The 17,736-nt window shown below is 36.7% G+C and overlaps 1 protein-coding gene and 1 non-coding gene across 3 annotated transcripts; one reads left to right on the top strand and one right to left on the bottom strand.

Annotated features, from left to right (window-relative positions):
• Positions 1-578: 578 nt before the first annotated feature.
• LOC122313983 (probable prefoldin subunit 5) lies at positions 579-16,942 on the bottom strand. 2 transcript variants are annotated; one of them, XM_043129342.1, is made up of 4 exons: positions 16,685-16,941; positions 13,274-13,377; positions 9,123-9,200; positions 579-856 (listed from the first exon to the last, which is right to left on the bottom strand). In XM_043129342.1, exons 1-4 carry the CDS (start codon positions 16,875-16,877, stop codon positions 773-775), a joined length of 459 nt encoding a protein of 152 aa, XP_042985276.1. In that variant the 5' UTR covers positions 16,878-16,941; the 3' UTR covers positions 579-772. The 2 variants fall into 2 exon arrangements, with proteins under 2 accessions (XP_042985276.1, XP_042985277.1); XM_043129343.1 differs by lacking the exon at positions 9,123-9,200 and having other exon boundaries at positions 16,685-16,942.
• An 84-nt stretch (positions 16,943-17,026) lies between these two features.
• Positions 17,027-17,098, top strand: TRNAT-UGU. The gene has a single exon. It is a non-coding gene; the product is annotated as a tRNA-Thr (tRNA).
• Positions 17,099-17,736: the final 638 nt, after the last annotated feature.

Below are 17,736 nucleotides of genomic sequence, written 5' to 3'. Positions count from 1 at the left end.
TTTTTTTTTTAAATCATATGATGTTTCGGTTTAAAAATCACATCAATTTTTACCATGGATCAAGCATTTGATCAAAAGCTAGTTGAGAAACAAATTCTATTTTTGGACTAAGCTTGAAACCGAGTGCTTCAAATAATATTTTGTAATTTTAGTGACTTTTATGTGATGATTCAAAACATATTAGTTCTTAAAAATGTGTTATGAACATGTTAAAAAAAAGATTTGGCTTTTTAGAGTTCTTAAAAATGTTTTGAAATGGGTTAAACCTTGGAATTCAAAGGTTTGTATTTTTAACTAAAAAGCTTAGATTTTTTTACTAAAAAATTTTTTGCTTATGAGAAGTATATTTTACTGGATATTTTAAGCATGGTTTTAAACTTTTTTCTTTTCTGTTATAACTTTGTATTTCCTGTCTTCTTATGTACGAGAACCATTCTAGCTACAGGTCTGTATACCCTGATTGGTTTATTTAATAAAGGTTGCTTAGCCCATCCATTTAAATCTCCCGCGATTATACTTTTTCTGGCACCTGACGAAAGAGGATCCCATCTCATAAAACAAAAACAAAAAACAGAAAAGACCTATAAACTATAAACGGATTCATTACTACTATGATCATTTAATCCAATAAAAGAAGGGGAACAAAAAGGGAAGGGGAGAGGTGGGTAGGAAAGAGGTCCCAATTCAAAATCTAAAACCAGATCTTCAGCCTTTTATACAAAGAAGGCATTGGAATTTGGAACTCAATAATGCAACAAGGCACAACAGCTCCCTAAGGTGAAGGAGATAATTGCTTCAATTTTGCCTGTAAGATTGCCCCGACTTCATCTGCTACGCTTTTCTTTTTAGAAGCAACCTGCATTGTACAATCCTGTCATTAGAAGAGAGCAATAATACTGCGTAGAGGTTTAACAGTGCAAAGGAAAATGTTATTTATCATCTCTTGATTTAGCATCAAATGATTGATAAAAGCCCGCTAGTAAATATCTAGAAAATGTACAAAAGCCTCCATTTCATGAATAATCCATTTATTTTTACAAAACCCTCCATCTAGAAAGCATAGTTGTATTTAAATAAATGTAATAATGGTTGAGTCTATCATTTTTCTATATTTTATGACCACACACAGAAAAATACATAGAACTATAGAAGTCGAACATAATTAAAGAAATTAAAGAATGTGGTCCTATCTTGTCAAACCATGGTCTTTATCTTATTAAACAAAGGTAGAAAGGTCTCCCAGCTTGTTGATTAACTGCCTCCATCCCAAATGAGTGTCACTTGCCATATAAAGTGAGCAAGAAAAGATGGAGAATTCCTTTCAACAAATGGCGTATCCAAGGTGGTGTTTGGAAAACCACAGAACTGATTCATATATTTTCTAAACTAAACCGGAACCTAAAATAAAATGAGATCATTTCATTTCACATCAAAGTTATATAGACTCATGTTAAGATCTAATTTGGATTAAAAGAACTTGTCTAAGTTCAGTCTAAAACTTATGAGAGTTTGTATTTAGCTTATACCCACGAAAAATGCTAGGCCCATACGTACCGTAATCCGAAAAAAACTAGTCAATTTGAAGCTTCATTAGAATCACTTGTAAAGCCTAGTTTCATCTAATAAGCAGTTAATGTGGAACTTAACACTCCTAACTAACTTTATAACCTATCTAAGCTATGTGAGTTATTCATATTCCCGATGTGGGACTCGAAGTGTTACATCTAAAAAAATAAATTTTATTTTATAAGTAAGATAAATTTAATTAATGATTAGGAAAAAGAAGTATAAGAATTATCAAGTTACATGCGGTGAATACTTCAAATACACCTCATGAGAGAAGGAAAAGAGGTAAAAAAAACTCACAAAAACTGGAGTTAGGAAGACACAGGTGGATTGCCTTCCATTGGTAAAGGGAAATAAAAAATAAAGCCTAGAATCTGTGTTATCTTCAAAACTTTGATTACTTTTTTTTCCCTTTATATGCACCACATCAAGCAAATTGAGATAATTTTCCACAAGGTCTCATTGTGAGGACTCTCAAACCGCCATTTCAAGCATGTAAGCACATCCACCATCTCCCTAAGCATCAACTATATTAAGCCCAAATAGTCTAAGAACCACTTGCCACAGAGAGCTGGCTGCCTTGCAACAAGAGGATCCACCGATTCTCCATTCCACTTGCACCTACAACATCATTAAACCACCATAACATGTCTCTTCCTCAAATCATCCAAGATAAGGATCTTCCCAGTAGAGCTGTCTGGACGAAAAAAGCTACTCTCAACGGACCCTTACTCCTCCAGAAGCTCTCTCTTTCATTAGCATAATGTCCAAAGTCATTTCCAAAAAGAGCTCTAGATAAGTAATCAATCTTCTGATCTACAACACCATTAAACCACCATAACATTCTTCCTCAAATTATCCAAGATAAGGATCTTCCCAGTAGAGCTGTCTGGATGAAAAAAGCTACTCTCAACGGACCCTTAATCCTCCAGAGGCTCTCTTTCATTAGCACAATGTCCAAAGCCATTTCCAAAGAGAGCTCTATTATAAGTAATAATCTTCTGATGCTCAGTCTGTCTTCTGAACTCAAGGAACGCACCCTAAACCATTTCACTAAATCAAAATTTTGCTCATCTCCCTTACCACCCCCATAAGAAATTCCTTAGCAGTTTCTTAATGCGGTAAGCAATGTCAATAGGGAGTGGGAATAAAGATAAACAGTAAGTCGGTAGATTGGAGATAGTGCTATTGATCAAGGTTACTCGGCCTCCCTTCGATAAATACAATCTCTTCAAACCAGTTGATTCCCCAACCTGTCCAATATACCCTCCCAAATCGATTTGACTTTAAAGTGAGCTCCCAATGGAAGGCCCAAGTATGCCACAGGCAATGAAGACTCTTTCCATCCCAAGATGCTAACCAGGCATCCTACGTTGTCCACATTGCCAACAGGTAATATCTTAGACTTGGTGAAATTGATTTTCAATCCTGATGCTACTTCAAAACAAAGTAACATGCAGTGCAAAGATCATGGGTGTTCAAGGCGTGCCTCCCTCAAGATCAGCGTGTCATCTGTAAACAAATGAAATAAGAGATCTTCCTCACTTCGGGTCCCCACAGAGAAGCCTGATAAAAGATTCCTATCCGCCAATAATGAGATGATCCAACCAAGGGGCCTCCATGACAAAAAAGGATACAATGAAATCCTATTGCAATACATGGGAGCTATAAAAAAAACCCAGGGGAGTGCCATTCACCAGTTCATGTGATGATACTTCTTTTCTACGTCTAGGTTCCAAAGGAGATGTCATCCTGCTATCCAAGAATTTAAGCAATTAGAGTTGAATCTAAAGTCTGCCTACATCTAATCAAGGCACCATGAGAGGGAAAAACGATCTTTCCCAAAACCAATTTCAACCTATTAACAATGACTTTAGCAATGGTTTTGTGTACTCCATCCACAAGGCCTACAGGTACAAATTCTTTAATGCCAATTGCCCTTGCCTTCTTTGGAATAATTTCTATAAAAGTTGTACAAGGGCAAATTACCTCAATGTGAAAATCATGGAAAACCCTCTTCAAATCTTCTTTCACAATGTCCCAACAAGCTTGGAAGAAAGCTATGGAACAATCATCAAATCATGTGGCCTTATCCTTATCTCCATTCATTTCTTTCACTTCCAAGCTATGGAACAATCATCAAATCATGTGGCCTTATCCTTATCTCCATTCATTTCTTTCACTACCACATGAACCTCGTTTTCTGCAATGGGCCTTTCTAGAGAATTTGCATTCCCCTCTCCCAATGCCTCGAAGGTCAAGCCAACTTGGATCTCCAATTTAAGTGTTGAGTATTATGTGATCACTGATCTCTAGATGGTTGGAAAGTATTAGGCCATTCACGGACAAGAAGTCTAAAAGTTGCTTCTCCAATACGAATTCGCCACTCAATAGAAAATCTTTGTACAACTATACATGCTCATTAACTTTTAACAAAGATATTGAGCACCGATGTATTGCAAACCAAAGTATCAAAATTAAATTGTTTAAAAAAAAGTGCACTCTTGCAAATACATGTATAGCTTCTAGGATTTCTACATTGTGTCATGAAAATTTCTTATTCTCTTATTAAAAAACAAGACCTATCATACTTGTATAAAAAAACACCTACAGTTTTTGCTCTTTATAAGGTTCCAATGGAGATCCAATTGTATCACTGACTAATTCATTTGGAGTATAGGTCATATGGCTTGAACCTTCCATTAGGGCGCTAGAAATGGTATTAGAGCCTATCCCAACCAAAAATGTGAAACTTAAGCCATATCACCTACGATGGACTGGCCAGATGATGACATTGGAAATTTAATGGGGGTAGATTGTGATACCATATTTTTTTTTTTGAACGGTAAACAATTTATATTGATCAAAGCATAGGCAAAATACCCAGGTATACGGGACATATACAAGAGCAATGCCTAGGTGTGCTAGTTTAGAGATGTAAGGAAATCATGAAAAGACATGCCACGAAAATCAATTACAATTGACCAATGGAGTAAAGTATTGAAAAACAAAATTCTAAGCTCTTCCATTGATCTCTCTTGATCTTCAAAGTTTCTTGTGTTCCACTCCCTCCAAATGTACCACCATAGACATATAGGTATCATCTTCCATATGGATGCGATTTGAGGGTTGCCCCGAATACCTCTCCAAGAAGCTAAAAAATCACACTCTTTTTGTCATCACCCATGCTAACCCCAATTGTGCAAAGACTTCAGTCTACTGGGTCATGGCAATCTCACAATGTAGTAATAGATGGTTAGTGGACTCTCCGCTCTTCTTACATATATAACACCAGTCCATAACTATAATGCCACGTTTCCTCAGGTTATCTCTATAGTAAGAATCTTCACCAAAGAGGCTGTCCAAACAAAAAAAGCCGCCTTTAGAGGTGCCTTTGTCTTCTAAATGCTCTTCCATGGGAACAAATCTAAGTTGTGCATGGTCAAAGAATGGTAGAAAGAGTGGGCCATAAAAACTTCCTTCTTAGAAGGGCGCCAATAAATCTTGTCTTCACCTACCCCCGAACCACGAGAGGAGTACACAAGGTCAAAGAACGCCGAGACGTCATCCATCTCCCAATCTTGTGCATCTCTGAGGAAAGTAATGTTCCATTGGGGAAGGCCATTGGAAGTGATAACTAATTCTGCTATTGATGCTTCTTTCCTTCTTGCTAAGACATAGACTTGTGGAAATACTTCCTTGAGGGCCCCGATTATTGCACCATAAGTCATGCCAAAATTTTACCTTCACACCGTTTCCGACTTTGAAGCTTTACCTTCACGCCGTTTCCGACTTTGAAGCAAGTGTGTGCTGCATAAGTATCCCACCCTCTTCTAATATGTTTCCAAAGCCCAACTCCATGAGGTCCACTCACCTCCTTGGAACACCACCCTCCCCATGATTCACCGTGCCTCAAAGCAATGACAGTTCGCCACAAAGCCTCCCGTTGTTGGTGATATCTCCACAACCATTTGCCAAGCAAAGCTTTGTTGAAAGATTTTAAATTCCGAATACCCAAGCCTCCTTCTTTGATGGGAGAGCAAATTGTGGCTCATTTCACTAAGTGAAATTTAAACTCATCCTTTATCCCTCCCCAAAGGAAATCACGTTGAAGTTTCTCCATGTGATGAGCCACCTTGGAGGGAGCGGAAATAATGAGAGAAAGTACGTTGATAAGTTAGAAAGAGTGCTCTTGATGAGAGTCACCCGGCTTTGGATAAGTACATCCGCTTCCAACCAGCTAATTTCCTCTTCATATTTTCTAGCACATCATCCCGTATGGGTTTTGATTAGAACGCCATGCCCAATGGAAGACCAAGATATTTCATGGGCATTTGAGATATTTTATAGTCCAAGATGACCGCCAACCTCTCCACATTGGGTACATACCCCACCGGCACTACCTCTGATTTAGTTAAATTCACCTTCAACCCTGACATGGCTCCAAAGCATAAATAAGAAAGCCCTCAAAGCTCGAATTTGCTCATGTCTGGCCTCACAAAAGATTAGAGTATCATTAGCTAACAATAAATGAGAAATTTTAAGCGAACCTAAAATTGCCTCTCCCACCGAGAAACCTGATAAGAACCCACCCGCCACTGTCCATGAAATCATCTTGCTAAAAGCTTCCATCACAAAAACAAAGAGAATCGAAGAAAAGGGATCCCCTTGTCGCAAAGGGTAGGTGATACCATATGAAAATGATAAGGGTAGGTGGTGTATGGGATTCCTGCATTGCTTGGGAAAGAGAAGTTCTTACTCTTTAGAAGATTCCAATGGGACTCCAATTGTATCATTGACTAGTCCTTTTGGAGTATAGGCCATGTGGTTTGGGCTTTTCATTGGGGTGTTAGATATTGTGTGGCAATCAGCCTCGCTTTCTACTTTCTTGAACTTGCTTAACATTGTTACGGAGAAAAATGCACCAGTGGCAAACAACTTAGCATTCAAATGGCTCTCCTTGATGACAAATGGAGTTTGAACAAATGCCTCATAAATGGGAGTTTAACTCCTATAACTCCTTTTATAATACGTTATATTCTCTTTGATTAAGATTGGGTGGCGAAGAAAAGATGCGCGGGAGCATGTAAACAATGTGGGTGTTTTAAGTCAAACTCATAAGCACATGCATGACAGCATTACTTTTTCATGGGAGATCCTTACTTTGGACAATCTAAACGAGTGACAGGTCATGGTGGAAGAATGGCTTTGTATGTGTAAGTGGAATAGGGATTATGTGGATCATCTTTACTACACTGTGACAAGCTGTTCTCAACTTGCTTGTGTTTAGTTGGTTGTTGCCTAGATGGGCGGTAGATCTTTTTCTTTATTAGTAAATAAGAATTTTTAAAAAGACGAAGGCAAGTACATGGGACATATACAAGAGCAACACTTACGCATGAGTGTCTAAAGATACAAGGAAATCATGTACGTTCATGCCATTAAAGTCTATTACAAGCAACCAATGGAATAAAGTATTAAGAAAAAAGTTCTAATCTCGTCCATTGTCCATTTATGATCCGACCATTCCTCTCCATCCATATGCACCACCATAAACCCATCCGGACCTAGAGCTTTGTCACCTGCCATATTTCTCACCACCTTGTAAATCTCCTTCTCGAATGGCCTCTCTAGCCAACTTGCTTCTTGATGATCAAGCGATTAAAAAACAAGACCATCCAGACATGGTCTCCAAGAAAATTGTTCCGATTGTAGTTGTGTATAAAGGAGGTTTGAGAGATAGCACAACAAGACCATGTGAAAGATGACCCCAAGTTGCCTGATGCGGTCCATATGGAAGGAAAAATATGATTTGAGTTTCGAAGACACCTTAAAGAAAACTGAAGACCTAAAAGATATTCTTTTTCAATATACCCTACCATTGGATGACATCCAACTATATCTTTTTTTTGATAAGTAAGAAACTTTATTGAAGAGAATGAAACTAGGTGAAGCCCATGTACACAGGAAGTATACAAAATGAGACACCTAATTACATTCTAAAAAACCAAAAAGAAGACAAAAACTCATTTACATTCCCTCCCTTTAGTACAATAGCAGAAAACCACTGAATAAGAGAAAACACAGAAATTCCAGATTTCCCCCACTGCTCGCTCCTTCTTGTTAAAGCACCCGTCATTCCTTTCCGTCCATATGCACCACATTAAGCACAATCCAACTATATTTCTTGCTTTCCTTTCCATGATTTCCTTGCTCTTTTCTATACCCCTCATGTACATCAATTATGCCTAGTGTACCTCGACTCTGCCTTTCTCACTTTTCTTGATAAAAAAAATAAAATTATATTATAAAAAATAATGCCTGAATGGTTTGTACTCTACAATATGCTATAGCGAAATTTTAAGGATTTGATATGTAAAGATGCAGAATATCTTCCACTTTTTTCTAGTTTCAATACCACAAGTCAAGTTTTGTTAATCCTAATACATTAGAAAGAAAAAGAGAAATATATTTTAAAATTAGTTTTTCTGCAAATAGTATGTGAAAAGGCCAAACTGAAAACTAGATTTTATGAAAATCGATTTTCCCTGACTTTGATTGAAAATGTATCAAATTATTTATCTATTTTTGCAGATTATACTAACTCGTGCTGTGCAACCCTTCTTTATGATAGAAATACCCTTTGTATACCCCCAATTTACTACGATGGACCCCTACAACATTTTAATAAAAATTAAAATGTTGTGCCTTATTAAAAAGAAAAGAAAAAAAAAAGAAAGAAAGAAAGATAAAATCAGTTCTCTTTTTTTTTTTTGATAAGTAAAATAAATTATCTAAAGATAAAATCAGTTTTCTTTAAACTGAGAAAATTTTGCAAGTTTTCAATTACAGTTGGCTCAGTTCTATTCAATGCAAACCACGCCTGGAGGATTTCTTCACAGGCTCCCACGGATATGTTCACCAATTTCCTTTTAACTCATTCTCATAATGGTATCCATCCCCCAATGTACAAGGGTTTATTCTTAATTCTTAAAAAAAAAAAATGCTTAAGAACCAAAGCAACCAAAAAGAAATTGGAAGTTAAAGCTCAAAACCTTAGTACATGAAAGTGAAGCTACGTACTCCTGCTAAAATCTAAAGCAATCATTATTGACTCCACAATTTTGTTTGAGTAGGTACCTTCTCCTTATATACTAAGGGTTGAAGCTCCACAAAAAAGCTAATTTCACCAGTGAAAAACTTTGAAAGATACCACAGAAAAAATTAAAGTAAAAAGAAAATGCCACATTTTAGAGGGCTAAAGGCAGAACTCTCTTGGAAGCTATCTTGCAGTCTTGCCAGTGCAGCTTTATTTTTTTCATTTTTCTATCATTAACCTCAGTCTCAAGAATAAAAAACAAAATCCAAGGTGGCATTGGTGCGAAGTAGGCATTAAGTCGTTGATCATGGGTTACACTCAACACAAATAACTCAAAGATACTTACAAAAGAATTCAAAGTTCTGACATATATTCCATACTATTGTGTTGCAACAGATATGCCATCGGCCAGGGTTTGAACTGAGAACAAATTATTATATAGGTACAGTAAACATACCTCAACAAGTTGATCAAAGTTAGATCTCAGCAAGTTGATTTTACGCTCACAATAATCTTTACCTTCAGCCATTGTTTTCTGAACAAACACAATGGACAATGAATACAAAATTGTGGGTTAATGTTAAAATAAATGCAAAATTGTTTCCCTTCAGCCATTTGTTAAAATGAATACGTGTAACCTGTAGGCAAGTGTAACAGATGCACTTAAGGGTTAAAAAAAAGTGTCTAGAACAGTGCATTTGCTGTTTGCTATTTCTCTATATCTTCTTTATCTTTCTAACACCACAATCAACATATAACAATCACTTTTGGTAGAAAACAACAGAGAAGGTCATGAAACAGAGAAATGAGCAGTTAAAAAATTGTGACACGCCCAAGCTATATCTCATCTTGGCACAAGATTGGTAAAAGAAAGACAAAAACCAGACTCAGAAAAAAATAGTCACACATATCTCCTAATTCTTAACTCTGTTGATCCCCATAGAAAGAATGCCCTAAAGAACAAGAAGCAAGTTACCACTTAATTAGGTGTAACAGCTATCAAACATGACGGTGAAAATTCAAAAAAGATTTTCATATATTTTGGAAGCAAAACTTTACTAGGAAAAAAGAAAAAAGAAAAGAAAAGTACATGTTTTAAGTACACAGGAATTCTATCAAATAATGAACAAAGCTTACATCTTGAATTAGATACAAATAATCGAAAAAGCGGACAACTGAAATGTGCCCAAAGCCTAATCCAATCAAAAGTGATATCAGAAACATAAACTTAAGCTTACTGCAGGACAGCTCAAAGCGATCAGAAGTTAAAAGATCAGACAAAGCAATACAGTAACCACATTAAACTAGTGCTCCGCTGTGAAAACCTACCTTATAACAGTCAAAGCAATTAAAGTAACGCCCTAGACATCATCTAACACAGTGATCGTTTGGTTTGTGTCGGGATGCATCCGTGTCGGATCTGTTGGTCTTTTCTAATGGTTCTTACCAGTGGTATGTTTGTTCTACTAGAGCTGTACATGATTGGGATATTGATGAAGCTTCTCCAATTTTCAGTCTTTTATATTCTATGAGGCATGGTAGCAATGATGGGGATAGGATGCTGTGGAGGCCAAATGGGAGCAAAATGTTAACAGTTCTATCTTATTACAAGCTTTTGGCATCACATAGTTATATTTCTTTCCCTTGGAAGTGTATTTGGAGGTCTCATGTGCCTTCCAAAGTGGCTTTCTTTATATGGACTGCCTCTCTCGAGAAAATCTTGACTATGGACAATTTGACGAAGCACTGTCTCATTGTTACAGACTAGTGTTACATGTGTAAGAAGAATGGGGAAGCAATGGTTCGTTGACTTTTGCACTGTGAGGTGGCAAGGGTGCCGTGGGATGTATTTTTAGTAGAATTGGCATGACTTGGGTCGTTTGAGGGTGGTGGATCTTTTAGTTACCGGAATGATCTTCACGGTTGTTCTCAGGTGGCTGCGGTTTGGAAGACGATTCCTTTGTATCTTATGTAGTGTATCTGGATGGAAAAGAATGATTGATATTTTGAAGATATGGAGCGTACAATGGAGAAACTTTGAAATCGTTTCGTGCACACCTTATTGCTTTGGTTTTCTGCCAAAGTGCTCCATGGAACTAGTGTTCATGATTTTCTGTTTTCGTTTTTCATTTTCAGGTTCCTAGAATGTATTTAGGTGTTTCTTCTGTATACTCCCTGTGTACAAGGCCTTCGCCTATTTCATTCATATTAATAAAGTTATTTTTTTTTTAATAAAAAAAAAGGTGATGTCCTAGGCATTATCTCACACACCCCTAAGACTGTGAACAACAATGACCGTAGATTGTTGACGATGAAGTGGTCGCTTGTGTCAACATCCAACCATAAAGGTTAGGGCTGTAAGACTATTGGTACGGATTAGAAAAACCAACGGGACCAGACGGATAGTCTTATTGGTCAGTCTTGGTCCCAACATGTATATATATGTGTGGTTTTTCTACATATAATATATATAGTGGTTGTAAAAGTTAATTATGTAATTTTCATATAAAATAATATATGTTATCAATTAACTAATATATCATATGATAAATCATGTTATTTTATGTAGATACATACTCTACCATGTACACCTAATTAAAGTAACTAGGAAATCTTTTTTAACATACCTAAGTTGCAAGAAGCATGAGAATATAATACATATACAATGAAATTATTTAATAGACTATGATAGAGGAGAATGATAACATGTCTAAAATATTATATTGTGCTTGGGTCATGTCTAAAAGATTTTCCCTCTATAATTCAGAAGCAAAATAAAGTTCATAATGACCCAAGCACAATAAATATTTTAGACTATCATAGAGGAGAATGAGAACATCAATTTGGAGGTGAGTCATAATGACCCAAGCACATCCACGGCGTTCATATGCAGCAGCTTTAAAGATGGGTCATGCTTCGTTGGCTCAGAGTGAGGGGAACGGTGAAAGTGGTCGGCAGATCACGCAAGCTCAGAACCCGCTTGAAGCGATGCAAAATTCTCTAAAGGATATGGAAACCCAACTTGTTGAGTTGAAGGCAGCGATAGCTTTCTTGTCTACGAAAATAGATAGCCTCAGTGCTATTAGAAACAAGACTAAGATAGGCTCGAATCCTGTAAATTCAAATAAAGGAAAACGAAATATCAGATTCGGCCTTGTCCCTATAACCAGATCTAGGAGAGCGTGGCGGGTCAAAAGGAAATCTAGGTTATTTGAAGTGGGGTCTACGTAGGTTGTTGGTGTAGAGAATGCAGTAATGAAATGTCATTCGCTTCCAGTAACACAGGATAAACAGACAAACAGTGTTACACCCTTGCTCGAAGAAACTATGGCTCCCATGTTGGAGTTGAAGGAAAATGGTAAAGGAGATGTAGGCTCCGCTGAAGTTGCACGTATAGGGTCGCCAAAAGCAAAGGGACTTGCTGTAACTCTAGAAGCTCTAATGGGGATGGAAAGAAACAACGGAGTGGACGAGGAGATACGGGACTTGTCGTTGATGACTTGCATGGAGGAAAGTCAAGAATTGGGAATGCAGTTGGATAATGTGTCCAAGGACAATATTACTCCCCTGGTCTCTCTTCCTCCTATAGCGGATTGGATTCTGCCTAAAGTTAACGGGATTATGCCTTTCATGGGAATTTCACATGGAGGATGCGAAGACCAGTTCAACGAACTAATCACCACGATAGAGGCAAGCCATGTGCTTGAAACCAAGAGTTTCAAGAAAAACATGGAGTTACAGCGTTTTTCTTAGGCAATCAACTACGATGCTAAGGGAGGTAGCTCACGTAGAGGGAAGTCTAAAGGGAGGGCAATGTGAAGATAGGAAACATAAAGGATTGGGGCTGGGATTGGGGTTGGATATTAGTTCTACGGGAAAAAAGGGGTTGAGGCTCAAAGTAATTTCTTTTGGGTATTTTGGGATGTTTTGGGATTAGTGTATTTTGGATTGTTTTTTACGGGCTTTTTGGGTCATTAGGGGCTCTTTAATATGGGTAAGGTGTTTTCTTGTATACGTTCAATGTACTTGGTTATTCCTTTTGATATATATATAACATTTTTACTTATCAAAAAAATAAAAAATGCTTCGATTTCCAACTATTATCTAACATCCTGTTGAACATGATTATGCTGCCGTCTTCTATCTATTGAGGATGGCTCATTTGTGAGCAAACAAGGGCTCACAAACAAGGAGTGGCTCATTTGTGAGTGAACAACGAGAAAAGTAAACATGGACAAGCAGTTTCTAAGCCCAAGGAAAGTTGGGGGAAAAATGAAAGCAAAAACTTTAAGCCACTAACATGCAAAATAAAACATTTTTTTTTTTTTTTGATAAGTTATACTCAAAATAAAACATAGATGACTTTAAGAGTGTATGTGGGAAGGAGGATAAAAATAAAAACTTGAAACAATGTTGAGAAAATAAAAATCAGAAATAAAAGTGGAAAATCCAGAGACTACTCACATTTCTTATCTATTCCTCCACTTTCTTCATAACCAATCAGACTAAATAAATGTGAGGTGCAAAAATTTGCAAGAAAAGTAAAAATAAGACACAATACTAATGTCAAAGAATCTTAATATACAATTTCAGAATCTAAGAACTGACCTCAATGAAGTAACCAGTGCCAACATCTACCAAGACTTTATCCGCATCATCAAGTGTGCCAGGTACATACAGAGAAGCAGTAAGAGGAACCAGCATTTTCTTTCCTATCAGCAGAGAAAAATACATAGATGTTAAGACAGGTAAAGAAATAGATGCAAGTGGAAAAAAACTCACTTGCACGTGCATGCAAAAGCATATACAAATACAAACATACATACACACACACACACACACATATATGCACGTGTGTAGAGAAGGGGGGGGGGGGGGACAAGGGAATGAGTCATGTTCTGGCATGATGTGTCCTATGGGGATTAGTCTCTTAAAGCAGCTTATTTAGAGCTGTTTGACATTGCTTGACTCAGGAAGCCCCACCAACAGTTTCCTAGTAATACTCGGATGTTAATTTCGTTAGAGAAGCACGAGATTAGAAGGTGGAGGTCTTTACATCAGTTTGTAATCTATTGTATCTTATTGTATCTTGTATAGTTGAGAAAGGCTAGTGATGATAGGCTCTGTTGGCCCTCCCTGGAAGTAAAGGGTATTATAGTCAAGTCATTTTCTAATATCTTATCTCATCATGATACAAATCCATTCCCTTGGCCCAAAGAGCATCTTTCTTTGATTGGACAATTGTCTTAAGAAAGCATGGAGTTATTGTCATAGATTGGTGTTGCATGAGTAGAAGTGGGGAAACAATTTCCTTGTATCTTTAGACACTCATGCATAGTTTTTGCTCTTGTATATGTCCCATGTACTTGACTATGCTTATATTAATAAAATTCTTATTTACTAATAAAAAAGAAGTGGGGAAACGGTTGAACATTTGATTTTGCATTGTGAGGTGGTTCACTGGTTTATACACTTCGCAATAATATTTTTGATATGTTTGGCTTAGATAGGGTCATCCTCACAGCATGATGGGATTGTTGGCTTGTTGGAACAAAAGGTTGAGCTGTCCACAGAGTGAAGCATTGTGGGAGATGGTACCAGGTTATTTTTGTGGTGCATCTAGAAAGAAATGAAAATTTGAGGATAAGGAAAAGACTGGCAGATCTTAATTTTTTTTTTAACCTTTACTGTTGGATAGCTGCCCATTTTGGCCGTTATATCTTAATTTTAAGTAACTTAACCAAAAAAGAAATTGCATGCACAGAGAGCTATGGGAGAAATGAAAAGAAATTGAAATTCTGGACCCGTTGTTTATGATTTACCCGTTTCCATTGGATGATGATTCCTATTTTTACTATTGCAATCTTTTTTGTTTTTTTTTGGTTTGGGCCGGGGGGGTTGCAAGGGGAAAGTGTCAGTTTATTGACCTTTTTTTATGAGTAGTTTGTAAAATTCGTTTCGGTAAGTATGAGTAGTTCATAAAATTAAAGATGAAACAACAGACATCATTTGCAAGAACTAAGTCGTCTTCAATCTAGCAGATGGCTCATTTGTCAGCAAACGAGGAGAAGTGGAGGTTTTCAATTGGAATTGATTCAATAGAAATTTATGGATATTTGTAGTCAGGTTCGGGTAACACCAAACTTAAAAGGTTTAGAAAGTCTTCCCATTAGAGGCTAACCATTTTGCTCACGCAAATAAATCTCTAACTAACCATTACCTATAAAAAATTCTCTATAGGAATTGACAAATGTTGTGCTAGCCAGCCAATAAATAGTAAAATGCTTGCATATCCTAGCTATGACTTCATTATACTCAACTAACTATTCAGCCTTCCCTGAGATTATGAAAATCCACACGACTAGAAGGTAAATTCTGAATAGTTTAATATTTTATTCTAAGGCCTGGTTTGGATAGCTAGAGCCTCCCATTTGATCTGATCTAATCCCATCCCATCCCATCTCAATATCCAAACAACACAAACACAAACACTACTCAATTTCAAATCTTCAACTTTTTCATTTGATCATTACCTAATCATTACAACTTTCTCAAACTTAAAAAAAAAAAAAAAATCAACTTTTTAAATCCCAAAACAAAAATAATATTAAAATAATTATATTATAACAATATTTGAACTTTATAATATTTTTATTTAACTTTTTCTCTCTCCTTTCCCAAAACCCCATAAAATATCTCAACTCAAACTATTTCACTACTATTCATAGATCATCTCATTCTCATCTCACTATCCAAACCAAGCCTAAGATGTTCCATGAAAGGCTGAGACCTTAATGTTGCTAGGGGTAGGCAGGTCGTATAAATAGCATCTAAAGAGTAATTTGATACAACCTCATGTCAACCATTTCAGATCTGGAACAGCTAGTTTGTCCTTAAAGCCAAGAAATTTGCAATTCCTACTTCTGAACTAAACTCAATAAGATTAAAGCTCTAGTTGCTGCTGCAACAACCCTGCAATGGGACATAGGATATCGAAAGTTGGGATAAAACATGGAGTGGAAGGTTCGTAAGAAGGGTTCTTTAATAATTCTTTCTTGTAAGTCGTGAAAAACTAGGGAGCTCTTGCTTTTTCTCTTCCTCAATAATTTTATTTATTTATTTATTTATTTTTCTGATGACGGGGTTACCACCCCACGATAGAGCCCTTAGGACTCCCCTATGGAACCTAAACCCCTCGGAAGACTAGCACAGAAACCCACCACCACGGCTCCCACTTAAATTGCAGTTTGATTCTAGGGAGAATTGAACGTGTGACATGGGGCTCATGCACACAAGTTTGCCCTTACCTCTTGGGCTTCCCATGGGTGGGTCTCTTCCTCAATAAGAACACTTGTTCTTATTGAGGAATACCACTATGAAGGTGCCACTACAGTAAAGAGGAGGCATACAAGAAGGCCGCAAGAATCAGAAAGGGAAAAAAACATATAACAACAAGAGTAATGTTACATACAGTCATTTTTGCGCACTCCCTGCGCACTCCACTGATATGATTGGCTGGATTAATTTTTTTTTAATACACAACCAATCATATCACTGGAGTGCACAAAGGAGTCCGCAAAAATGACTGCACATAGAATTTTCCTAACAACAAAGAGGCAAACCAAAACAAAATAAGGGTAAAGTAGGAAGTAGTGGTTAAAGAATTGGGATCTTAAATTTGATAGAGTGCCTACTTCCTTCTCCAGATACTCTACAGCAAGGGCAAAGGGAAGGATTTCCAATCAACTCTGATTGTTCGGTACGGTGCACAAAAATCCTAACAAATCTACAATCGTCGTTACGCATGACTAAGCTTTACCAGGATTTTCAGAGATTAATCATTACAACAACAATAACTACGAGTAGTTCTTACTTAGAACCCGAAGTACCCTTGTTCTTTTTCTAACAAAATAAATAATAAATAAAAAATAGGTATTTTATTGGCGCAATTCAAGAACAGTTGCACGAGAGAAAAAGAACGTGAAACAATTGAGAGAGAGAGAGAGAGAGTGCAGGAACCTTGGGGGCGGAGAGAGAGGTCGAGAAGGGCGGAGGAAGCAAGCTCGAGGCGAGTGGTGGCGGTGCGGACGTTATTCAGGCTATCCTGGAGGAGATTTAGTTCGAGATCGGCCTGCTCCTTTACTGCTTTCAGCTGCTCCAGACTCATCTTCTCCATCTCCGATACCCTAACTGCACTTCTCGACGACGCCATTGGCAACACACGCACACTCTCTCTCTCTCTCTCAAAGCGAAAACTGCTCTTTTGATCGATGGCAAGCAACAGCTATTTTTCTTTGAACTTTCAGTTGACTTTTCTAAAACAAACATTATTATTAACTAGGCAAAAGCAATGCACCAAAGGCCCCTATAGCTCAGTGGTAGAGCGTCAGTCTTGTAAACTGAAGGTCTGTAGTTCGATCCTGCATGGGGGCAGTTTTTAGCAAAACAAACTCCCCTTCTGTATTGTTCTTGTGAAAATAACTATTTTTTCAAATGGTCGTAAACAATTTACTTTTCTAGATGTAACACTACTATTTAAGTTTATTGTCTTCTATTAATTGATATGTTTTTTTTTTTTTGATGAAAATTGATATGTTTCAATATGTTTTGAAATGGTTGCAAAAGCTATTTTGAAATGGTGTTTGAAAAGTAATCATACTTAAGAATAATTTACAAAATATTTACTTTTTTACATATCATAATTATATATAACACTACTCTTTGATTTATTGTCTTCTATTTACTTATATACTTTGCTTTTACAATCTAGGGCTTGATTGTGGGATTTTGCTCCCAAATTACTAATGTATACTTCTATTGTTTTGTTAAGTGCGTGTTTGGAATTGAGGTAGGAAATATAGTTTATAACTTTAAAACTTATAGCTTATAACTTAAATAATAAACTCTATTATTAAAAAATCATTTACAGTTTAGTAACCATGTTACTAAAGTATTTTTAAAGTTAGTTATATTAATTTTTTTAAAATATACAGTTATCTGTATGAGCTTTTCAATAAAAGCTTCAATTTGATTTTTTTAAAAAAGTAAATTTTTAATTTTTTTAGGTGATT

Source organism: Carya illinoinensis, chromosome 6, assembly GCF_018687715.1.
Source record: "Carya illinoinensis cultivar Pawnee chromosome 6, C.illinoinensisPawnee_v1, whole genome shotgun sequence".
Classification (NCBI taxonomy): domain Eukaryota; kingdom Viridiplantae; phylum Streptophyta; class Magnoliopsida; order Fagales; family Juglandaceae; genus Carya; species Carya illinoinensis.
The sequence above is the reverse complement of the archived record's forward strand: the minus strand, read 5'-3'. Positions and strand labels throughout refer to the sequence as shown.